Here is a 25877-nt window from a genome sequence, read left to right on the forward strand (position 1 = left end):
CTGCACTTGCCTGTGCTGGTGCTCTACATTTTTTTTGCCAGATGGTCTAGAGAGAGACGCACTCAGCAACCTGCTCCCATCTAATCAGCTTTAATTAGATATCGATCTCATGCTAAGCCTCCTGATACACTGTGGCAACCCACGAGCCAGGCAAATCTCCCCAGTGGGGAAGGAGGGGGGGGGTTAAATTAAAATGACAAATCGCCATTGTACCTGCACGGTATTTTGGTAGGGAATCTGTACGCACGGCCCATAACCTCCGGCGGCAGACGAGAGGCTGCGTTTATTGCGCACGTATTACATGCATATGTCAAGGTGGAACAAAAAGTGAAAGGTGTAGCCCTGCAACTGCTTGCTGACGCCACTGCTGCCGGAAGGGCCTGCACTACAGAGAGCTCCAGACGGAACCCCTCCACGAGGGAGGGGAATTTCGTCCGACTTCACCACGATGGCCAAGGCGTCTTGGGAGATGTGGGAGGACCTAAAGTTACCCCAACACATGCATTTTGCCAATCGAATAACATTTATACTGCTGGGTGGACAGAAGCGCGGGGGGCGGGTTTGAGAAACTTCATTCATGTATCCGATTGAGTATACACTGAAGTTTACCTTTTATAACAAACTAGCTTTACTACCCGACTTCACCCGGGACTTGGATTCAACACGCCCGGCCGCCTTTGGCCCCCCAGTGGCGATGTTCACACACCACACCAGTTACTCGTTTGAGGCTGAGTTGACCTAGGGGAGGCCCAGGACCGGTTCAAATAATCGTCACCGCTGGTGGCTGTTAGCGGGAATCGAACTCGGGTTGCCGGGTTCGTAGCGCAGCGCGCTAACCACTACGCGACAATGCATGACGCTTCCACATAAGCGGGTCACGTGACAGATGTGACGTCACAGCTCAATTGCCGTGCAAAAAATATGCATTATTGAGCCCCCCCCAAAAAAAACACAAAAGTATATTTTGATCATTTTTGCACGGTGTACAGTCTGGAAAATAACCACATGGCAAATTTCAAGTTTGTTGCATGTCGGGAAGTACGCTAAACATTTTGAACAAACACACATAATCACACATTTCCCTTTTATATATAGAAGATGTCTATAAACATATTGAACTTAAATAATAATATTTAATACAATAATAATTCACAGCCTTTTGTCAATCCACTCCTGGGTGAGGCCTCCCCACGGCGTGCCGGCCATGGAGGTTTTGTGACCATACTTCGCCACCCTGGTCAGAGCGCGGGTTGGGGAAGGGCTGGGAACAGAACCCAGGTCGCCGAGTTTCATAGTGCAGCGCGCTGACCACCGCACCACTGCTCCTCCAATATGGAACCGGATCACATTTAAACCGAGATCAAAGCGTTTTGTTGGGTGTTGAGTGTTTTGCGGTTCAACGTTTGGATGGATTCTGACTGATAATAAAGATTTCTCTCTCTACTATGTTCTGGATGACCAATATGTGCACAACCATCTGTTTCACCCGGGGCTAATCGCGTCGCTATATTTTTGGCTGCCTGTACTTTTTAAGAGAGCTGCCGAATGCAGATTGACCGCGATAATCCTGCAGTCCGTTGCTTTGATGATTCCTCCACTCTGCACAGCCCCATGAGTCAACGGGTTGTTCGGCACCACTTGGGATATCAAACGCTACCAGTGTCCACCATGAGCATTGTCCACCACGGGACCAAGTCCAGCATGGGCACTGTCCACCATGGTTCAGTGCAGAAGGCGAGCAGAGATACCATCTGTTTTATAGACACACTTTCATTTGCGTTTTCAAATAACCCAGATGTTTCACATCACATTCGTCTTTTTCCCAAAACAATATCCTCTATGAAACATACTCCAGCCCCCCTCATGAATAAAACCATTCGAGATAATACGTAAAAAAAGCAACCACAACGATCCCGCTATCACATATTTGTAATCCAGCCAAAAAAAATCATCGTTAGCATCTGCCACTCTGGGGGTGTAACAATAAGTATTTTTTTTTGGGGGGGGTCAACGGCTCAAAGGCCGACAGCAGCTTGTGGCTCGTGAGAAGGTGTGTGTCTCCCGTGTCCATCAGCTTGGTCACACTGCGACTGGGAAGTCGTGACGGAGCTTTCTCCTGTCCACGTCTAAGACGTGACAACGAGGGCGGTGAACTCCTCGAAGGCATCGTCCTGACTTTACGGTGGAACGCAAAACCCACGAGCAAACTCGACTGCGTGCAGGACGCGGGTGCGAGCATTTTTCTAAAACTTACGGCTGAGTAAAGTTTGGCACAAAAGGCGTCACACCGGACATACAAAGTGTTGCCAACTTTGCCAAGCGATAATGTTATGAGGTATGATGATTACCTCGCGACAAAAATGTACTTTCTGGGATGAAGACATGATGCAGATTTAGAACTAAGTTCAGATGCGTACTGAGGATCCTGTATCCTGATCAAATGTCCGGGGATATCTAGAGACTTTTTAAGGTTCGCTGGCGACTTTCGCCTTTAAGGAGTTGGCACACACTTATAGATAGAGGACCTCCGAGTTTGGGAAATTGTTGGTATCAGCTCATCACGTAGCTGCCTGCCTGCTTGTCTGTGGTTCCTCGTGCCTCTGTGCATTTAACAATTTGAAATGATTATATATAGTCAAGCCAAGCTTAGGGATCTACAGAAACACAAATGCTGCATTATTGCAGTGCTCAGTAGGTATTGCCACCACTCTTCCGCTCAAAGTGCGACCGTTTGCTTACCTTGAGTCCCAGCAAAGCTCCCGAATCCTTGGGCATCGCGCTCCCGGTGAGCGTTTTGTTGAGAACGATCTTGCCAATTAGACGGTCGCCTTCATTGGACGGCTGCCAGGTCACTGGTTGCTAAAATTAAACCGAGAAGAAACATTCAGGCAAACCCGCTCTTAACGAGTTGTGCACATCGATTGCTTTTTGGTTGATGTAAACGCTCGTTATGCTTAAATGCACGCGGCAAAGAGCAGTCCAGACGTTCGAAGACTTCGCCTTCTCTGTGTTTGTGTGTGGAGGGGACAGAGCGATTAAAGGAATGTGCTACAATTACCATAAGTCTGGTCTGAATCCTGTTCACGCACTTAAGTGGCAATTAGTATATGTATCTGATGTAGGCCAATGCTAGATCAATCCGACATGACATGGGTAGCGAGTAAAAGACAAAGGTGCAGCCCTGCAATGTTCTCGCTCGCACCACTGCTGGTAGAAGGGCCTCCACCAGGAGGGTATTTTGGACGATTCTTTCACACTGGTCAGACGCGTAAGAGTATCCACAGGTCACTACACCACACGACCTCCCGATGTCGTTAACCTATTAATACCGCTGGATGGACAGAGGCAGGGAATATGAAGAAACTTTCCCATTTGTCAACTGCCATGCCAGGCGATTGAATATAACGAGTGACCTGTGAATCACAAGTCCGGTGTGCTAACCATTACACCACCACCAGCTATTTTGAGCGGTCCCATAATGTGCCAGCACTTGCCCCCATGGCATAAAGGAAGATTCTTTAGCTTTAAGTGTGTGGGTTACAGAGGGTAAGAGTACACCAATACTCAACATACCTAGCTGTTAAGATTAAAAAAGAAAACAGTTTCACGACAAAACAATGTTGAGATTTTGTAAGGCTCCGGCTTTTCTCGTCAGAATTAATTGGAAAAGCTCAGCTGGGAATTCTCGCCCAGTCTGCAAAGAACCGGCAGTAAATGCTCAACGTGTCAATAAAACAAAATGTGCACTGAATTTTCCCACCTGAATTGGGAATTTGTCAGGGCAAGCAAATTTGGTCTCCGCTAGATTTGAAAACAAAAGGCTGCAAGCGCCGCATGTGGGGTGTGTAAATGTTACTGCTGAGCCATCGCTCTGGATGTTACGCTTCAGGATGCAACCCCCGGAAATAAACACGGTGACAAGTAATCACTTAACGTATCTTTCAAAAGGGACACTGCAGCCCATCAAATCCATCAGATGTCTGATAAAGGTTTATGCATTTCTATATGAACGCTATGAGACACCTTTTCTTAAATCGCCATTTACAAAAAAGAATACTGAACATTATACAGATTTGCAAATGACGGCAGTGTGTGCTGTAAGGGTGAGAGCCGTCACATTGCAGGATGAACAGAATACACCGCTGTTAGTCGATACGTAGGTCACGTGGTAAAGTGTGGGTACTACCACCTCGTCCCAAGACGTCTGCACAGCGTGGAAGAGTAGGCAAAAATATACTCTCGAGGTGTTACTTGGAAGGGCTTTTGTGCCAGCAGCGGCGCATGCAAGCAGTTGCAGGGCTGAGCCTTCACCACCCGATACAATGACACTTGCGATGTACAGGGACACCGCAACACGCGGGGAAAGAGGTGCGACGTTTTCCGCATTATCTAATTGGTCGAGGAACCGAGCCGTTAATCACGAGGGCGATCGGCGGCTTCACCGGATAGGCCACCTCTAGTGATGGTGGCATTAGAGCGGCGTGTGTGCGATGTGGAGAGACTGGTGCTGAGCTCACCGCCGGAGTAGAGGACCCATCGTTGTGCCAGGAGGAGTGCTCAAGCCAGTAGTAATCCAGGTTGCCTAAGAGCAAAACAGTATCACATACAGAACGATAAATACACGTACACTCACAAGAGGACAAGCCATTCAAAAGGACGTGTTCAGCCCAATCATGCTTACAGTCTAAGTTTGAACGATACGTGCAAGAAATGTGACTTATCTCTGATAATCTAACGGTTTGGGTAGTCCATGGGATCAGAACAAACATCTCATCACCTGAGATAACAACACTTGCATTGTAACAACATCTTTACATCGCCAATAACAGTATTTTTTAAAATAACCTTAATTAAGAAGTGTGTTAGCACATAATCCGCTTGCATTCGCCATAGAGACAACGTGATAGCTCTAAACAGTCGCCACCTCTCGTGGTATCGAATGATGCTCGGGCACACGGACTCAAGACAACGTGAGGGACTAGTAATTAGATTATTAATTATTTAGATTATTCATTATTTTACTTTTCCTGTTACCAAAATTAACATTAGTAAATCTGGAGCAGGATTCAGGCAAACTGTAATTTGTGCATTAATGCAATACTTATAAGTAACACAAATTAAACATTATTTTGTCAATATTTAAATTGATAAGCCATAACCACACCGGACTGCTTACATTATCCTCTATTTACCGTCCGGCTCGTTTCGCGCGCCTTGCCTCTCGCGAAATAATTCCGGACGCTCACAAAAGTGTGTCCTGGCTGCATGGCCAGTGGTTTTAAGAGCGATTTGTAATATTTCCATTACGGAGACGGTCGCTCCCATTATGTAAGCAGCAGTCATGCCCGGCGTACGACTGCCTCTGTGTGCCGGGCCCCTTTAGAAAGAAGTCATTTGGATGGTTATTCAAGGTAGCATTAAGAACTAGGCTGTGTCCCTCAAGAATAAAGAGCAACATGAAAGATCTCTCATTCCCTTTTAAACTCTGCTGTCTCTCCGAGCCTCCCGCTAGCTCACGATCGTGGAGAAGCAAAACCTGCGCTGGATTGTGCGCAACATAAAATACCGCAATTCCAAATCAAACATCAAGGCGAGTATGGATTGTAAATTCCCACCGATTATCATTGGAAGATTGTTCATCCATTACTCACCTCGCACACATATTACGCGTATTGACCACGCGGAGGCAATTATCTGCAGTATGCGGTGTAATCAATGGATATGTGAAATTATTCAGCACCAACACTTATTCAGAACCTGGAGTGCCTTTGCATTTATGAGTTATGACTTTTCGATGTTAATTCCACAAGCCAAATTCTTTCCTCCCTGGTTAAGCGCTCGGACGTGTTAACAGCCGATAAACGGAGCTTGCTTGCTCCAGTTGGGCATCGATGCGCTGTGCAGAAGGCCACTGTCAAAAACGTCCCCAATTAAATATTTGTTTTCATTCCTTTTGAGGTAAGTGTTAGTGAGGAATGAGATTTTGTGCTGAGTGCATATGCACAGTTGTCAACGGCAGTGTCGTACAACACAGTTGTTTTATTTTACTCGGTAGCATCACAGTTCATTATCACCATCATCATTGACCGTGATAAATTCACTGCTGGATGATGGCCTCCCCAAGCCGTTGCCATCCCTCACGATCCTGTGAAGCAACAATCCACCGTCGATCTGCTAGTAAAGTAGATACCAGTGAGGACGCGATTGGAACGCGTGATAAATGGGTACACCACAAACCTATTGTCGGTGCAGTGGATGGAATAGAAATGCACCATCACTGTGAACTATGACCTCAGCCCTTACAAATTGATTGGCTTGTTATTGTTCATTATACTTCGTAGACTACTACATTATGTTTGAGTGTATAGCTGTGCTGTACAATTAATTGTAATTTACTGTACTTTGTCAATCCACTGCGAGATTGTCAGTCTTGGGGGTTGTTTGACCAAACTTCTCTGAGCTGGTGAGGTGCAGGTTGGTCAAGGCACCTGGGAGACCAGACCCGGTTCAAATGTCACTCGCCACTGATGTTCGCTGTAGCCAGGAATCAAACTCACATTGTTGGTTTCGCAGTGCCCAACTTCACCCCTGTTTCTTCTAGAGCTGTACTGCACCTAATACTTCATAGCGAGCGTGGTGTTAGAACTAGATTTTAAAAAATATTGACTATCCATTTTCACCACTGACAATTGTTTTTAGTATTAATACATACAGTATTAAAAGTGCTGTGTTAATATGAGTTGTTAATATGAATATTGATATGTTGTTCATTCGTCCTATGTATGATGTTCAGTGAATTATTGCACACCTCGGTTGAACTGCTGGTTTGTTAATAGGCAAATGAACAATCATTTATCAGAACAGAGGGCATAATAGTGTGTTGATGGAGTAGATGCCTTCATGAACTGGAGAAATGGTGGTTTAAAAGGATGGCTATGGAATATTCCAATCTAGAAACATTTTAAAACCTTTTAATGTAATTTACGTTACTTTCATAGCATGTGTTATCGTGCTTGTAATGCAAATATCTGATTTTAAAATAAACCTTAATAAATGGCCGGTATATTCTTATATCCGATAAAATGTGCATGATTCTGATCATACATCGGAGCTGATTAAGTGGTTATCGTAGCACTGTAGTTGTAAGCCAAATTGTTTACTGGACAAATTATAGCATTAGGTAAACATTCTGTGAACATATTTATTGCAGGAGAGATGTGGCTTTTTATGTAACACATTATTGCTTCTGCACTTGCCAAGAAAAATACAAATTGGTTAAAATCACACAAGGAATCTAAAGCACTTTGTCAATGCACTGCTGGATGACGGCCTTCCCAAGCCGCCGCCACCTCTCGCGATCCCACGCTCAAACAATCCACCCGGCACCTGAACTGGTTTCATCACTCCATGTCCACGCTGGCCGTCCTCTCGGATGCATTCCGTTCATCGGCTGTCACTCCGTTATTATTCTTGACCACACTGGTAGCAAGATATCCTGCCCAAGCCCATTGACGTTTCTTATCGATTCGAATTATGTCATTAACCTGAATATATTCTCACACATTCACTCACACGTTCACGTAAACATGAATGCGTAGACACACAGCAGTGAATGATGTGAAGTAGCCTCCAAGTTTCATTGCCGATGCGCAGCATCATTTTTAATTTGGGGGGGGGGGGGGGAACGTAATTTCGCGGGATGAGAGATTATCAAAGTAATCATCCATTAGGAGGGGAATGGGAGCTCGCGCTCCACTTTCGCTGGTGATGGGAAAAATATGGCAGCAATATTTGTGAGTGCGTGGTGTCACGGGGCACGTGGAGTCGAATTAGTTCCCCGAATCCGTGCCACTCTGGGAGGGGCTGGCTCAATGGCTCCACGTGTGGAATGCTCGCTTATCATAAACATGCCACCTAGCTCCCGAGCTGCCCAAATACAAAAGTGTTCTGCAAACCGTAATGGACGGAGTCCCACACAAAAACATCCTGCAGATTTCTACGGGGAATAAAGAGCCAGCTCATGGTTTTGCTTGAGAAATAAAAAATAAATAAGAGTTTTGGTTCCCTTCGGACTCAACAATAACACCTACTTCGCTTAGAACAGCCAAGCAGTCCTGCACAAGGTGTGTACAACTATTTGTAATCGTTCTTCTAAAACCAAGCACAGGTTTCGCATTCAACATATTAATGGTAAAAAAAGGTAAACGTGTAGCCCTTGCAGTTGCTTGCTGCTGGAAAGCAATTGCAGGGCTGCACCACTGCTGGCGAAGGGCCACCACTAGAAATAGCTCCAGAGAGCCACTCCAGATGGTGCTCGGCCTACTCTTCCACACTGACCACACATCTCGGAAGAGGTGGGAGTACCCCCACGTGATCCTGCCGCCACACGTGACCTGCTGGTCGACCGTGGTGCTCCCATTTGGCCTGCTGGTGGATTTAACAAACCTTCCCATCGTCTCGTTCAACGTATTGTGCATGATTCCACACTACACCATGCACTCCAACTCCCGTACATCGCATTGCTCGTGATGGCATCGATTTCCATCCCTGTTTTAATTCCTGAGCCCCGTAGCTACAAGCTTTAATCAAATACACTGCATTTCACAATCTCCCACGTATGTACACATTCACCAACAGCCTCGGCCTATCGCGTTCTCCCCTCATGCTCCCATCCCTTGGGTGTTCATTCCTCCCACGTGCAAAGAGATCGCTTCGTGGGCGACAGATGGCAGTGCACAGAATCGCATTGTACTGTACCTCTATGCATCCACATCTACGCTCCCTGACTATGCCAAACTACACTGGCCAGCGTGGTGAAGTACGGTCTCATAGCCCCCAACCCCACTTCGATTCTCACGTTGTTTTGAGGCCCTCACCCAGCAGCAGACTGACGAACGAGCTGTCTGTTTTAAGATACTTCTTCCAGATGGTAAGTCTTACCATTTGAGCATTCAGGACGATATCTTTATGGCAATCCAGCAGTGGATTTACAAAAGGGTACAGATAAAATAACCCTTTAAAATGAATTAGGCCCAACATTAAAATGCAGGACCCTACGAGACCACAGTGGTAAGGCTCAGCGAGGCTCTCCTGGATACATAAATAATATCATTGTTATTATACGGCAGCATAAGAATAATGTCGAATTCAGAAAGAACAGCAAGTCTCTCAGACTACAGTGACCTCAAACACTTTTTTCTCTCTCATATGTAACATGAAACGTGGGTTATTTTGAGTCGGATTGAATTGTCATATTTCTGGATTGTTGAACCACGTTCAAATCAATTCAGAGGTTTTGATATCGGGTGTGCCGTGGAATGTGATCTTGCAGTGTGGTTCCGCAAAACATTTGCAGACATTTGAACACGGGTAACTCTGTTACTACACGAGTCATGCTGCATCGATACCCAAGAGACCTTTAGCAACATGAATTTAATGCTGTAGGGCAGTTCCACAAATCACTCAAAACCTCGACGTCAAAATTTCAAAAGAACCCCAATGATACACGTGGCGTGTCATTTAGAAGGTAATTATCTCCAGTTGAATAAAAATACGGCTTTGTTATGAATGAAAACAAATCATCGCCATCCCATCATGGATGGAGGAGACAGTTGGTCCGAGTACATCCGACACCACCGTGACACTATGAGAATTTATCTGCTATTAATAAATGTGGACAGATGATTTCCAGCTGAATTACAGAATTCCTAATTGGTTGACGAACTAAGCCGACGCAAAAATCCGCTTCACAATTACACGCGCGATTTGCCACTTGTTTAAGCCTGAAATGTACATCTGAAACCGTGACACTGGCCCCTATCGCTTTTGCAGCTGCATTGTTGATGAAGCCCTCTGTACAGTATATAGTTGAAATGGTGGCTAGAGAAGCCTCTATTTTTTTCTCGTAATATTTACATATTTAAAAATGTAGCTCAAATTATTACAACCAATAAGGGTCCTGACCAACGTTATGAATGTAATGGCGTGCTAAGAAGTAGAGCTGGGATGTTGGTTTATGTTTTTGATTACCGTAATATTTTAGTCCGATTTTGTTGCATTGGCAGTGGGGCACAAGCACACATAACCAACACTCAACACGTCCATCAATAACTCTGCCATAAAAAGGACAATGCATGTAATAGGTGCCGTTTGGGGAAATAGGCGTGATGCTATAAAGAAGGGCCATTTCCTGAAACGTCACCTATTATAGATATTTATTTGATGCATGTGTTGAGATCTCCTAAGAGTTCAGCCTCATCTGTTTCACTTTGCATGTCAAACAGCACTCGCGTGTCACGTGGCATTTTCAGCTGCAATTGATTTCCAGACACCTCAATCAGGCACAGACACCTAACAAGACAGCGTGGGCAGTGGGCGACTAGTCGTTGAGGCATCTCTCATTAACCATTTGGTACAAATCGACGCCTCGATTCGCAGAGATGCCTTCGCCGCAAACGTCTCAAGAGCTGAATGACAGAGAGCAACGTCCACGGCAGCTGTTTGCAAGCGAGCGCTTGCTCGCCAGTGCGACTCCTATCGCAGACGTTTCTGCGTAGCGCCCGTACGGCTGCGTTAGACTGGTGCACGGCGTGCCGCCGTACGTGCGCGCGTTTGCTTCACAGACACGCCATTGAGAATCTTATTGAGAAAGAGGCAAGGGGAGGGGGGCTGTACTGACCGCAGCAGTCGGGAGACGGTGGACATGGCAGCGGCTGGCGGTGGAATACGGCTGCTGTAAGCAAATACCGACCGGGAAAAAAACACAGCGCGCACACAGATTGGATCACATCGCATCCTCCCAACAGCCGCATGCACACCCTGCACACTGGGCTTTTGTTTTTCTTCTAAATCCCGACATGCATCAAAGCGCGACATAAATAACGAGGTGCATCAAACAACAACGACGACGCCAACAACACATGGGCGAAGCGCACGCCGCGAATGTTAACAAACGGCATCCTCAGCAGTCCCTACAAATGGCAGGCTAAAAATACACGGCAAGACGTATCCAGCATTTAAAAACGGTTGCTCAATCGTGCATTTATCCGAGCAGTCTATTCGGCAAATTATATAACACGGTGTACTAAATAGGTGTATAAACACTCGTCAATATTATGACTACACTATATACGCAAATATAAATGTAACAGCTATTCTGAATCCGACAGTTTAAAAATGAAAATATTTAAAATCCGTCGATGTCGATACCACAGCACATTTCAGCACCAGGCGCTGTCCACACACACACCCAGGCTCGCCCCGTTCCACTGTACCTGAGTGTAACGTGTCTATGATCAGCTGTATAAAGCCGGAAAACATCGCTTGCGGTCGGACGCACAGGCGGGCGGGTTTCGTCGCATCAGAGGAAAATTCCACGGGAAATGAAATGTGAGAATGAGAGCAGCAGCGGCGAGCGGTGGCGGCGACGGAGGATCTGGCCAGCAGCAGTAGCAGCAGCAGGGTTTTCGCGCGTCCTCGCCGATGATGCAGCTAACATCGTTCCCTCTCAGAGACTGCGAAGCGAATGGCCGCGAGAACCGATGATGCTGAGGTCAGCACGCCGCAGTCCGGGGAGCATTTCACAAGGCCTGCCATGGAGCTGACAGTAGCCTACGTGCGTGCGCGCGCGCGCTTTGTACGTAGGCGCAACCCTGCGGTGTCAATAACTGGCGGACCCGCGCACGAAGAAGGGCGAAAAAAAGACGCTTAAAATTCAATACCCTAGTGTAAAAAAAAAATCAAATCGGCTCCGTCGCCGGCTGTACGCGTGCCCTACACCCCCACTGCCCCCCCGCCCCCAACACGGCCAGGGTAGGACGTGAATTCTCGTAGTCAGTACTGCCGCTCCTCGTTACAATGAGCACGGCTGTGCCATTCAATCAGCACATTAATTATTCATGATCCTCCCGGTTTTTTTTTCTCTGAGCCTTTTAACGGCTGCCGCAGCTATGGTCTTCAGGCACAGGCTCTCTGTGATTTTTTCATATTTAATTATTTTTGTTATATTTTTAAGGCTGCTCCTTCACTCCCTCCACCACCACCATCCCCTCCTCTTCCTTCTCCACCATCCCCTCCCTCTCCCTCCTGCTCCTCCACCATCCCATCCTTTCCACGCTCAGTCACGCAGGCGATGATAAAGCTGGCGTGCAATTGACTTGGGAAGGGACCATTAGCGGCAGAGAGGGACTGTGATGTAGCGACAATGCGGGCTGGATTATTCATCTTTGGAATCGCGAGCGAAATTTTTAGACCAATTAATTACTCCGTGCTCGTGAACGGGGGCGCCTTGCCTACGGTCGCCCGTATTTCATCTCAGCGGCGATTTGTGTCACAGCTGCCGCATTGGAAAAAATGCCCCCCCCCCCCGTCCCTAGTTGTGTTGTTACCGCGTGCGCCTCCTTAACGCGGCAGTGTCAGTCCACCGTTGAATGGGGCAGCGTGCACGCGAATTTGACGCGCCATAAAAATTATACGGCAGAAATCTAATTAGCGGAACGTTTTGAATCGGCGCGTAAATCTAGCGGCGCACTTATTAATTTCCAACCTCTGCAATGTGCATAACGTTTGTATAATTGTCCCTTGCTACGGCAGTCTCGTGGAGAATTAAATGTATGGTAACTTTGTGTAAGAGACTCCGGCTACTCATGAAAACACAGACGAGCATTTGCATCAACTCCTCTGCCGCGAAAACCTTTTCTTTTGAGAGAACACCGCTCTCGACATGAGCCCGGGTCGCCGTTCCTGTAACGCTGATTGGCACGGTGTTCCATAAATTCCTTCCGTGTCCCGTCATGCGGAAAATGTTGATGCTTCCAAAAGCTGACCGCACACGCAATTTCAAAAGAACATTTCTTTAATGCCCACTGCTAGCTGCTTACGCCGAGCTTAAATGCCGAGACAATCGTAAACAAATGAGTCACCTGGACCAGCATGCGATTTCAGTACACGTCGGTTTTGATTTTGATTGGAGGTCACAAACAACGTTTGAGTCGGGGGGTTTAATTAAGTATTAAGACATGATAAAGAGCCAATGCACAGCACTTCCATATAAAATAATAAGCAAATGCATCAAACAGCTCATTTCCGGATTTGTGCTAAAATGATGGGCTCTATCCCCGGGAAATAACGAGTTTTATTTTGCAGTGGAAAGGAATGGCTCTGGGCTTTGGAAGTGGCTAATTTACGCTTCTGCATCACTCCGCTGCAGCGAGACAAATGTGCCTGTCCGGTGCTTATACATCGGGCTTGATGTAAGGCAGACTGTCAATCACCCTCTTAACTTTACAATACCCTTCATATGGGTAAGGTCAAGAGTGCCGTGGAATGGTGGGGGTCCAGTGGGGTGGGGGCCCTGGGGACATGGGGGAGAGGCCGGTGATACGTGGTCAGGCTAATATCATTTTAAGTGGACCGGTTCTGTTTTCCGCTTGCAGTGTGTTAACAAAGTGTTTCGCCATCAATATCAGCGGCAGCGGAAAGCAGCATCAGCCATGGTCAATCCACTGTTAGATGAACGCCTTCCAAAGTGTTTCCCCCTCTCTCGCGATCCTGCAATTTAGTAATCTGCCTAGCACCTGCACACGAAGCTGATTTAATCGCTCCATCTCCCTGTACGGCGTATTTCTCGGAAGCATCCCTTCCCTTATAATTAGTTACGTGTTATTAAATGTATTACAGTGGCTGAAAATGTAAAAACAAATATAGAGTATATCATCATTATTACACTGCAGAAAACAAACCCCAAGTGTAATGGTTCACGTTGATAGACTGCATGCATTACAAGTGCACACAAGCAGCCAGGTAAAAATAAACTTCATATACAGAGAGTAAAACAAAAACATAGCAATCATACATTGAGTGTAAATGGTACACACACAACATCGTTTCCAAAGCTATGCATTTGTAAAAATTACAATAATGCAGTGGCTCCATTAAAATGTGCAGAATGGGTAATTTATCATCACGCCTCTACATATTGACTGGAAAATGCTACATTGAGAAACATTATTGAGCTGGAGGATGCCGTATTGAGTGAAAAATCCCATTTTATTTGTGTGAACATCGCTTTTGTATGGTGGAATTTAGTCTTAAAATAGCATCAGCAAAAAACTTTAAAATCCATCAATATTCACAATGCCCCTTGCAGCTTAGCACAAGTCATTATCACACGTTAATATATGTCTATGTAAACTAAGACTGCTTGATAAACAAATACAGGACAAAGATCCCCCGTGTAGCCTTAACCGAATGTTGGAGCAAGTTCTGTTAGCAAGCAGCACCTATGACGGCCAGCATGGCACGTGAGGGGATGGGTGGCCAGAAACCGCGCCCGGCCGCCTTTGTCTCCCCAGCGTTGATATTTACACACTGCACCCGGTACTGATTTGAGGCTGAGTTGACCTAGGGGAGCGCATCGCCCTAACCGCTGCGCTCACGCTCCTTGACACACACACACACGCGCGTGCAATACAATCACACAAGGCAGACGCCTTTCACACAGTGTAAAACTACACAGTGACACGTCAGTAACGAGGACGTGTGCTACGGTGCAATGGTGAGCACACTGCCTGTCGGATTCCCCGGCACGGCAGTGGAAACAATACACAAGATTGTCACCCCCCCCACTTCCGCCATCGCCTCTGGGCATGTGTGCACCACGGTTAGTCGGTGGGCAGGTCGCGTGTGGGCACTCCCAACTAGGCCAACACGTCAGGCCAGCGTGGGTGAATTCTCTAGAGGGGGCCTCTCTGTAGATCCCTCTGGCGGGGGGGGGGGCGGGGTGCTTCGGTCAGCTGTGGAGTGGGCAGGGTTGGCGACGCACGGTGCGAAAGAAGTTCAACATTCAAACAGTGGAGTGGACAAGCAACCGCACCCCGAGCTGTTTACCACCTCGATAAATCTGTTTTCCGGCTCTACTGTAGTCTGCCAGTGACCCAGAGAAATCAAGCCCGGGGTAAACTGACATTACCAAAAACTAGTGCTGGTACAATCGGTAAATTACGTTGATTATTTGAATGGTAATTATAACTGATTACTTTGTTGGAAATAAAACCTCACATTTATACTGCACTCTCGTGAAAAATCTCAGAGCACAGAGCCCCCTATTGGCAGCTGTCCCTGTGCGGCACAAAGTGAGCTCGCATGTGGGTATTCATTCGTTTGCCAGTAGAGGGCGGTGATGACCGCGCGTGAGTTACTTGAGGATTCGTTTTTCAATTTTCTGGCAGACTTCGCTTAGCGCTCAAGATGCGTTGTTTCTGGAGAAGTGGGCAACTCGTGGAATCGGCGCTAAAAGGGGTCGTTATACCATTGAGTGTATGGGGATGCGTTCCCGACAGCGTTATTTATTTCATATGAGCAATATTTGAGGGCTTCATTGGGGTATCGGCAATATCGCTGATAATACAGATGGTAAACGTTATTTCACAATTAATTAATTATTATTGTATTACATCACAAAGTATCATGTGCTGGACTCGTGAGTGCATTCCATCTTACTCCCCCTACGAGGCAGCGGAGGGACACGAGGTTGGAGGAGCTGCTGCTGCTACATTCCCAGTCTGGGTCATTTTTAGAGAAAACCTGTCAGGACCTCCGTGATCGTAGCGATGCCCTCAGTCTGCATTTATGTGTTGATGTTTCTTTTAGGTGGAGGCTGAGACGCTACCCTGGTCTCATGAGTTCTCACCCTGGCTAACATTGAAATAAAAATATTAATAATAAAATCGATGTCATCGCATCGACGAATCGTGCATCGTGGGGGTTGGGCTCTGGTTGGCCGAGAGCGCACGTCGCTCTGATTGGCGGAGCGATTGAAGGGGGCGGAGACGTTTCCTCGTCCAGCGCTGCTGCCCCGTGCCTCTTACTCGTCAGCACTTTATGGATGTTTTTTAAATTTCCTTAATTTTATTCATAATAATGTTCTGCAGGACAAAGAGGGCTACAACAAATCAGTGTTCTACGGAGTCGCGCTACGCAAGGTCTTTAGTTATGGGGGGAATGCAGGAAAACCCAGAGGGAACCATGTAAACCAGGGGAGAACACACAAACTCCACACAGCAAGGCACCCCCGAGTCAGGAGTCGAACACAGAGGTTTCTTGCTGTGGGGCGCGAGCGTTGCCACCGCACCACCCTGCTGCCCCACCGGAAGGCAGGAGACCCCCGACAAGGCACGCCCGACGTTACACGCTGAATGCTGATGCCATCCCCAAACCATGCCCATCACCTTCCGTCAAGCGGCACGCGTGGAAACAGAGGGGAGAGTTTCATTTTTTCCTTCCCAATTATATTCTGGTTATCCCATTCGTCCAGTGATCCAATCAATCATCTGTTGAGTAGTCAATGACTTAAATAATTAGATATCCCAGCTGGAGTAAAAACCCGTCCTATAATGAATGTCGCATACGTTGACGCTGCCATTAGCACCCGCAATGAGAGTTTCCACCGATCGAGGTGCGGACAATTGTCCACGCGGCGTAACGGCGGCAGTGGATACCAATTTGCCGCTGCTGCTGCTTGGCTATACTTTCCCCCGGCCGGAGAGGAAGGGCCATTCTATTTGCCTACCTGTAAGATGACACGAGGCATTTATTTGAGAGATAGCGCCGAGGGGGTGACAACCACGACCGTACCCTTAGCTCCCGTCCGCACAGACAGAATGTGCCAAGCGCGTGCATTCACAGCGGTCATTTCTCCCCATTTGTGATTTGGCATCGAGCCATCGTTGGGGGGCCAAGCTGCGTGATTGGGGGTCCCCCAGTGGCAGCCCAACAAATGTCGCCTCGTTTACATGAAACGGGTAAAGTGAAGCCAGATACGAGGATAATTTTTTGGCGACCTTTCGGACACGTCCACGTTGTAGTTTTCACTCTACGCGAGCGGTGCGCGTAAAACACCGCCGACAAAAAAATATTTGTTAAGTAATACTTGGCGACATAAAGGTTTGTCCACGTGACGAATTAATTCGTTTGGCTGTGTCGGGTGGTGGAGGGTCTTACGACGTAGATTTGGTCAGATCATTGTGGTCGAACCCAACAATCAACTATAAATCGAAATAATTTAGCTGCCATTAAAACGTAGAATCTCAGTTCAAGATGCAAGTTGCAAACGTTCATGGTTTGTGTGCTTTGTCTTCAGTACCATCTGATGCCGTGCGCTGTACAAAATTAGCCTTTAGCGGGAACATCAAATGCAGTTATATATGGGTGTACACTACCACTTTATTATTATATGCATCAGGGCGATGGTCAACAAATGCATGTATTACCACTGAACAAAAAATTAGTGACTGTTGTCAGCATGAATCTTTCAAGGAAAAAATATATACATGTCCAAATGAATAAAATATCACTGATTGAAATTCATATATTTTATGCACCAGGTATTTGCACTGCTTGTTAGTGAGCAGCGTGGGCTGGCTTGTACGTCAAGGTGGGTGTACACATGGCTGGCGTGTAATTTGGTATACAGTATTACATATTTGATGGACTTCCTCCCGTGGCTGTAAACCTGCCGTATATATTTAATATGCATTAAATTATAATTTCCAGCCGAAGTTTGCCAGGACAAAAGGTCTTTCATACGAGTGAAAATGATACATGCGCACAAAAGTTTGTTGACATGGCTATTTGCCTAAATAACCAGTCCTTCGTTTTTAATACTAAACTATGAAGAAAACCTTGTATAGTGTTTTTGTATAGAAATGTGTGAATTCACTGCTGGATGAATGCCCCTCCCCGCGTGCTACGTTTGTTGCGGAGGTCATTTAACGAGACTTCACCACACTGGTCAGTGCAGGTTAGTGAAGGGGGCGAGGAGGGAGTCTCAGAAGCGTGTGACCAGGGACGGTGCGGATATCACTCACCACTGATGTTAGCCGTGACCGGGAATCACTCACCGCTGATGTTCGCCGTGAATGGGAATCAAATTCACATAGCCAGGTTCAAAGTGAAGTGCCCCAACAGCTGTACACCAAGTGGTATGTATATATATCTTACAGAAACTAAGATCACGTATTATTCTCCAACATAACTGTGGCATGGGACATAACCTGAGCAAACGGCATGCAATGGTGCATTGATTCATAGCATGAATCTGATTATTACTTTCACAATTTCATACACTTTCCTACTGCTGTTCCTGCCCCTAACCTGAACCTTCTCCCTAACCGCTAAACTACAACCCGCTATCCGTAAACATTACCCCATGAAATCTAATTATGAACTCTAATCTCTCTCTCTAACCCATAATCCTGGCTCTAACCCTATCATTAACCCCTAAACCCTAAACCAGAACCATAATCCATAATCCTGTCCCTAACTCATAAACCCGAACCGAACACATTCTCTCTGCACAAAAGCTAAAGATGAGGCAACCCTTAATATTCATGAACTGAAACACAAGGAAGCCCTGTGATTTGATGAAATTCTGATCTATGATGGGATTACAACTCTGCAGGGACAGTAGCAGGCACAACAACAAGAGGAGCTGTGAGACGTAACACAAACAAGACGGTCTAAATGAGACAAAATAATCGGCTCTTGAATCGAATCGGGAACAATGAACGAGATGACAGCGTGCACGTGACAGGGAGACTCGTGCCGCCTGTCTCGCAAGAGCGTGTGCAGCTGGGCGCACGAGCACGTGATGTGATTTCCCCCCCCCCCCCCCCCCCCCCCAGAGGCAGCTACGCCGGCTTTGATGGCCTCTCACAATCGACCTCGGGGACACCGGGTCGAGAAGAGCTCGCGGAGGGCCTGGGAAGGTCCGGGAAGGCGTGACGCCCCGGCGTGGAGATGTTCCCGCTTGCGCCGTGCGGCTCTGCCACGTGTTTGCTGCTCGTACCGCCGCGTGTCGTCCGACTACGATGTCCGACGTTTATTTCCGCGTGCTGGGAGCTTCTTCAGGAACTCAATATGAAACTCTCCGTACTCAACGGTGGGACCACATAGCGGTCCCACTCGGTATGGGGTGCATTCGTGATGATAACATGGCACGGGCAATGTTGGCTGGAAATCCAGAGGTAAATCTCATCGCTAGGGATTTGAAATAATGGGGCAAGTTTGTTTTATTGCTATTCCACTTCTGTCCACCAAGCAATATAGATTGGTACAGCACAGTTAGTCGATGGGTTCGGTCACATTTGAGTGAAAGGTGGGTAGTCTTACCTCTTCCAGAATGTCTGGCGAGCGTGAAAGCGGAGGCAAATACCCTCTAGGGAGTCAACGAGAGCTCCCTCTAGTGCAGACCCTTTCATCAGCAGCGGCATGAGCAGGCAATTGCAGAACTGCACTTGTACCGTTAACAAAAGGTGTCACTCGCTCAGCGTGGAAATAAAACCTGCTTTGGCTGCCTCTTGTTGGAATGAAGTTGTGATCCAACATCGCAACATTTAACGAGCTCAATAGACATCCCATTCGAGTCATGCCAATCGACCTCTCTGAGGGTTTTTGCCATGCTCCGTGAAGCACTTTCAAACACATTCTCTGGTCTTAAAGAGACCTCCGCACTGATTTTGGCAGAAGCTAAGCAAGGTTGAGGCTGGATAGTGCTTGGATGGGTGACCACTCCTCACACACAGATTTTCAGTGGGCTGCTGGGGGGCCTGTACTACGTGGTGGGAAGCAATACCATCGTTGTACTGTACTCCTACGCTCTCCACCTTCACCGACCCGCACTGACCAGCGTGCTGAAGCACGGTCAAACAACCCCCACGACCTTTCGCAGGTGTGGGGAGGCCCTCATCCAGCAGTGGATTAACAATCGGGTAGTATGCGTTAAACTGGTGTGGCCTAAACCACCTTCCGGATGATATAGGCCTCACCAGTTGAACGCTCGTGACGGACAGGAGCTTAGTATGACACATAAGAATAGGTTTTACCCTTTCTGACAATACCTATTTGTGGTGAACATGCAAACAAACATGCTCTGACAATCTCTGCATTGTCTCTGAAACTGAATGCCCTACACCAGAGTCAGGAGCCTTCGTTATGGCCTCGTCTCGCCAGTGTCAGACGAACAGTACAAGGACAATGCACGTGTCAGAGCATTTCTAGCTCGGGGAAGTACGTGTGGCAAATGCAGGCTTGATTCCTTGCGAAATGTATCTATTTGGTGTTTGAACATCTTAACACCTGTTGTATTGCCTGCAAGAGTGCAACCTATTCTTATTTTTCATACTTTGATACCGGCAAAATTGGTCCCATGGGACGGTTGCTTTCTGACAATGCAACCCGAAGACTTGGCCGTGAGTTGCGAGGCACAGGCCGGCGGGCCACGTGAACGGCGCCACTCCGCCGCTCTGACACGACTCATTATTTGCATTATTAATGCTCGTGGTAATTGCTGTAAGTTTTAAATGAATCTGCACTGTGCAGATTGTTTGCAGTTTGCTATAGTGTAACCAGCGCGTGTCCTTTACAGCTGACAAACCTAATAGCCCAAAACATTTAATCAATTGAGCACTAATAAACAACCATCTTGTATAATGTAATGGATTTAACTTGGCAGCAGTGTATAATGCATTACGATAAATATCACCGCGTATTCAACATCCGCATGCTCATAATTATCCAGTTTGCCGACGACGCAAATTATTCCCACAGCGCTTGCTCGCTCAAGATGCCGAATGTCGCATACTCTGTCACGCGGCGTTTAGTTCGTCGCCTGCCGATGTACGAGCGGGCTTCAAACGGATCTCTTGCAACACCTCCATCGGAAGCACTGCGACAAATCTGCCGTCGCCTCCTTAACCCCGTACCCTTCAGCCGCACTTCGGATCACGTGTTTGTAAAACGAAGTGACCCAATTCAGGTCGCGTCCCTCGCTCTTCCACCTCGCACGCAAACGCTTTATCAATCCACTCGACCAGAAGTATCCCTTCTTCCGTGCCAGCCACACACACCCTCTCTCGGGTGCGAACACCACAACAACGCTCCGCTCGCGCTCGCGTAGCAAACTTGAGTCGACGCGTCAGCGCTCGCAGTCGCCGAGTAGCGGCGAAAAAAAGCGCCGACATCAGAAAGTGAAATCGCCTTAGAATCACGGCGCCCTCTCAAACCGCACGAGACGTGCCGAATCGAGCCCCGACGAAATCAAAACAAATCTCAACGGCAAATGAAAAAAAACACACGCAGATGAAGGGTGGCCCCCACCTCTGTCGCCGAAGCCTTCGCTCTCGACCTCCGCGTCCTCACAGCTGCTGTACTCGGGCGTGGACGCCAGCTCTTCCTCCGAGCTGCTCACCGACTTCTGCCGCCGGCGCCCCCCCTTCCTGGCGCGGTGCGGCTTGGGCTGCGGCGGCGGGGGCCTCATGGACTCGGACTGGTCGGAGCTGAGAGAGTCGTTGCGGAGGACGCTCTCCGGCTTGCCCCGCTTGCCCTTGCGGGGGCCGCCCTCCGGGTGGCCCTGCTGGGCCCCCCGCGCGTCCGACGCCCTCGCCGGCGCCCTCTCCGCGGCGCCCGGGTTCTGCCGGTCCGTCGAAGGGTTGCCGCGGTTGGGGTTTCTGAAGGGGGCCGGGTTGCCGCGAGCCGAGAGCGGGTGCTCGATCCTCTCCTCCGAGTAGGAGCGTCGGCCGCGGTAGTCGGCGGCCGCCTGCTGCCGGGCGTAGACGTCGCGCCGGTCGCCTTGCGGGGGCTGCCGAGGGTCCTCCGGGGCCTCCCCGTGCGGCGGCGGCGGCGTCGGGTCGCTGAAGCGGTGCTTGTTTCGGGATCGAGCAGAATCCATGGGTGAGTGCCTTAATCCAGCCTCCTCTGCCCGCAGTCTCACCGGAGGGAAGTGAACATTGCCGGGGTCGTGCCGGTAGACGGCTTCTGGCTGCGGCTCCTGCGGCTGCTGCTGCTGCTGATGTCTCAGGGCATCCTTTCGTTTCCAGTCCTGGTAGTGCAAAGAACGCATCGGCTATGTTACTTCCATTGCTGTTCTACTGGCGGTAGTGGGGGTGGCGCCAAGGAGGAGGTGGGCAGGCTAATGAGCAGGGTACGGATATAAAATAATTTAAACGTCAGCATTATTATGAACAAAATAAATTGACCAAAATAACTGTTAATGCATAGATTAGCAGGCGTGGCATGATTTAAAAATAAATAAATTACTTTCGAATATAAATAGAAAAGAGTATTCTAATAGTGTAACATTCTTATTAGTTCATTTTTCAGCAGGCGAGAGAGAGGGAGAGAGAGAGAGAGCGAGGGAGAGAAATGAATTAAACATGCGCTGAATATCGCGCCGTGCGCGGACCGCGCTATCAGCATGTTGCCACGCCGCCGTTGTAGTCGCAAGAAGAATGGCGCACGCACCTCCTGCGGTGCCTCGATGCGCGTGGCCCTCTCCTCCTCGCACCGCCGCCGCTGCTGCTGCGGCTGCTGCTGCTGCGGCTGCGGTGGTTGCTGGGGCTGCGGCTCCCGCAGCCGCGTCGCCTCTTTGTCTCGCGGATTCGAGTCGACGCAGCGGCCGTCTGGCGCGTCCCCCCGTGCCCGGGGGCCCTCCACATTCCCCGCGGTCGGCTGCGATGAGGGATGGCCGACGACAGCCGCCTGCCGCAGATTGTTGCGAGCCTCTCGCTGCTCCAGCCCTCGCAATCCCAGCTCCCCCGCAGACACCGGCCTTCGTCTTTACATGGGCGAAGGGGCAGTGGGGGGGGGGGTGCAGGGGGGAACCAAAGACATATCAACACCACCACCACCACAGTAGTCATTTTATTTTAGACAATTCAGATTTTCTTCCCCGCTTGTTCCCCCCCCCCCTCCCCCATCGTTCAAGCAAAAAAAAATCAAAGGTGAAAATAATACTTGCACTGTACGTATGGCATTGTATATGTTTACACATTTTGCATTGTGAGGGAATGGGTTTTGTCGACGGTAAAGGGCGAGCTTTGACAAGAGCTGTCGGCCTAAGGGCTGGGGGGGGGGGAATGCCTCGTCTGTTTGCTGCCTGCCGTGATCTCGCTGCCTGCACTGGGAATTTAAAACGATACCGAGTCAATATTTCAGACATCCGGTAAAACAAACAGCAAAGCAAAAAATAAATACCATGTAAAGAGAAAACAATATCTACCAAAAGAAAAACGCGAAGCCGATAGCCATTACATCACTTTGTCGTCGACCGCAAATGTTTGGCGGCACAGCTCACAGTTACTTGCACATCTCTGCATGATAACACTTTACGCCGGCTTTGAACAAGGTACCAAAAGCAGTCTTTTAAATTAAGGCGCAAGCGCTCATTAAACCGACCTCTGCTGGGACATTTTGCTTGGCGCCTTGGCAGAGCATAACGAATTACAGGCACGACAGCAGCAGCACAAGCAGCAGCACAAGCAGCAGCACAAGCAGCACAGGCAGCAGCAGCACAAGCAGCAGCACAGGCAGCAGCAGCACAAGCAGCACAAGCAGCAGCACAAGCAGCACAGGCAGCAGCAGCAGCACAGGCAGCAGCAGCACAGGCAGCACAGGCAGCAGCAGCACAGGCAGCAGCAGCACAAGCAGCAGCAGCAGCAGCACAGGCAGCAGCAGCACAAGCAGCACAAGCAGCAGCAACAACACAGGCATCAACAGCAGCACAAGCAGCAGCACAGGCAGCAGCAGCACAGGCAGCACAAGCAGCAGCAGCAACACAGGCAGCAGCAGCAGCATCACAGGCAGCAGCGGAGAGGAGCAGCAGCAGAGAGGAGCAAGTCTGGAAGCTCCATTTGTCCTGCCCGTGGCGAAACTTTGAAGGCAGCCACCTCTCCCGGCGAGCGGCTAGCTTGCTCGTTGGTATGCTGCGGCCGGCGAGGATTGCAATTTTATGACTCCTGGACGCTGGTTAGGGCGTGAGTCTCTCGTGCGCGGGTCCCAGATCTCATCAAGCGGGGCCGCAACACCGTGCGCCACGGTAACGACCACGTACAGCAACTCTCTGCTCCACACCTTTTCGGAGTGCGATGAAATATTGAGCAAGTGCGAAGCCTCCGGGTTTTTTGTGTGGGGGTGGGGTGGGGGGGTGGGGGGTTGTGTTCTTGTTTGATTGTGAAGCGGTGTGCCGACAACGGTGGCGCTGTGTTTCGATCGCTCGCATCGTACATCGAAGGATCACAAGTTCAAATCCCAGAGCAGGGGATGGACTGGGAACCGTCTTTTGTCATCCATATTCAAGATCAAGATGTCATCATGGCCAAAGCCATCGATACCACCAAAGCCGTCGATTATCCCGCATATCGATGAAACAATGCATCCGATTCGTGCAATGTGCTCGCTTTATAATTTGTGTTTGTTATTATTATCTCAGGAGTGCTTTCTACTTTCCAGATTGGGTCAATACAATTAGTGCCACTTTGCGGCGGAGGAAATGGGAACCTTCCACTTCTGGTTCAGGGCTATGAAAGGCAGTGGCGTAGGGTGGTATAGGGCACGAGCCCTCGTTCAAGGAAAGATATGCCACTGACCCTCCCGAAAGACGATGGTACGAGACGTCTCATTTCATATCATCATTGCATTGGGAGTGCCAATGGTCTTGTCCAGCTGGTGGGCCTGCCCTGGTGCAGCTGCACTTTCTGCCACACGTGATAGCTATGTCATTAAAGGAGATAATCACTTTTAACAAGTAGGCTTTCCTAACCAATATTATCCATAATAAAGGTGTTTTTGCTCGATCGCAAGTTTAACGACGCATTCAAATGTACGCAATCTAAACCAACGACGAAACTTTATCGTGGAGATAATCACCAATCACACGCTCACACGAGCAGGAGACCTTGACCCCTGTTGTGGTGAAGAAGTAAGAAGCGACGTGCCGCACCTGTCTGCCACGGGGTCGTTCCTCGTCCGCAGCTGCGGCGCGCCACCGTCGCCACCGCCACCGCCGCCGTTGTTGTTGAGCGCCGTGCAGGCGGCGTCGCGGTTGTCCGGCTGCTGGGGCTCGAGCACGACGCGCTCCTTGTCCCGCGCGCTCAGCTGGTACTGCGACTGCGACCGCTCCGTCAGCCCGGCGCGTAGCCCCGGCTGCGCCTCGGGACCCCTGCCGACCAGGAGGCCGTCCAGGCGGCCCAGAGGCTGCTGGTTGTGGAACAGGGTCCCCGACTTGACCAGGAGGTCCTGCTGCTTCCGGCACCGTGTGCAGAGCCACATTACCTGCTAACATTCCAAACGAGACTTTGAGCCCAGCGTGGAGAAAGACCATGACCGGGTTGCTCTCGGTTTTCACCAGTTGTGCCGTTTAGAGCTGCAAGGTGTTTTCGGTTGCACCGCGTGGTGTTTGGCACGATCTCTCGATGCTCTTTGGTTCTTTCGGTAAAGTCACGTAGATGAAAAAAAATATGAAAATAACTAAATTAAATCACGACGTTTCGGAGGCAACACAAGCTTCCGTCATCAGGTGGAACAGCCACAGCAAAATCACTTTAGTGAGTGTTTTATTTTTTTATTATTTAAAATTTTCATCTACGTAACTTTACCGAAGGAACCAAAGAGTATGGATGTCTCGATGTTTTTGCTCCACGTGCTGGGAGCTTCAGGAACGCGATGTTCGGTATTCACTTCCTGAAAAAGCTCCCAGCACGCAGAGCGAACTCCAGACATCATGATGTCCACCATTTATGATGTGTCGATGTCCGCCGCTTGTCACACGGCTAGTTTCACGTGACCTATGAATCTGGTGACACATCTTTTGGTGACAATTTTATTGTTTATTACGAATGAAACTCAAACCAAGTGAAACCGCTTCACAATCAGTTTCTGAAAACGCTCCAGCATATGGAGCGAAACGTCGGGACATTTTGCTTCAAGCAAAGCGCGGCGTAACCAGAAAGCGCAATGGAGACACCACAAATTGCAGCAGCAGGCAACCGAGGTCCGCCATCAACACAGTGGAGACTCAACGCACGCTCACGTTTCGTTGTTGAACT

At 48.7% G+C, this 25877-nt stretch overlaps 1 protein-coding gene across 2 annotated transcripts in view; it reads right to left on the minus strand.

Annotated features, from left to right (window-relative positions):
• Positions 1-25877, minus strand: part of LOC133353075 (regulating synaptic membrane exocytosis protein 1-like) — a 74754-nt gene that overhangs the window by 37759 nt on the left and 11118 nt on the right. The window contains exons 3-8 of one of the 2 annotated variants that reach the window (XM_061569180.1): positions 24773-25107; positions 22297-22609; positions 21154-21874; positions 10679-10732; positions 4518-4582; positions 2740-2859 (exon numbers count right to left, since the gene is read on the minus strand). In XM_061569180.1, coding sequence (XP_061425164.1) covers positions 2740-2859; positions 4518-4582; positions 10679-10732; positions 21154-21874; positions 22297-22609; positions 24773-25107 — 1608 coding nt within the window. Of the gene's footprint in view, positions 1-2739; positions 2860-4517; positions 4583-10678; positions 10733-11273; positions 11754-21153; positions 21875-22296; positions 22610-24772; positions 25108-25877 lie in introns of those variants that run through there. The other variant, XM_061569181.1, reaches the window with a different exon arrangement.

The sequence above is a fragment of the Lethenteron reissneri genome, chromosome 42 (genome assembly GCF_015708825.2).
Source record: "Lethenteron reissneri isolate LAM-NWPU_2019-01 chromosome 42, ASM1570882v1, whole genome shotgun sequence".
In the NCBI taxonomy this organism is placed as follows: Eukaryota; Metazoa; Chordata; class Hyperoartia; order Petromyzontiformes; family Petromyzontidae; genus Lethenteron; species Lethenteron reissneri.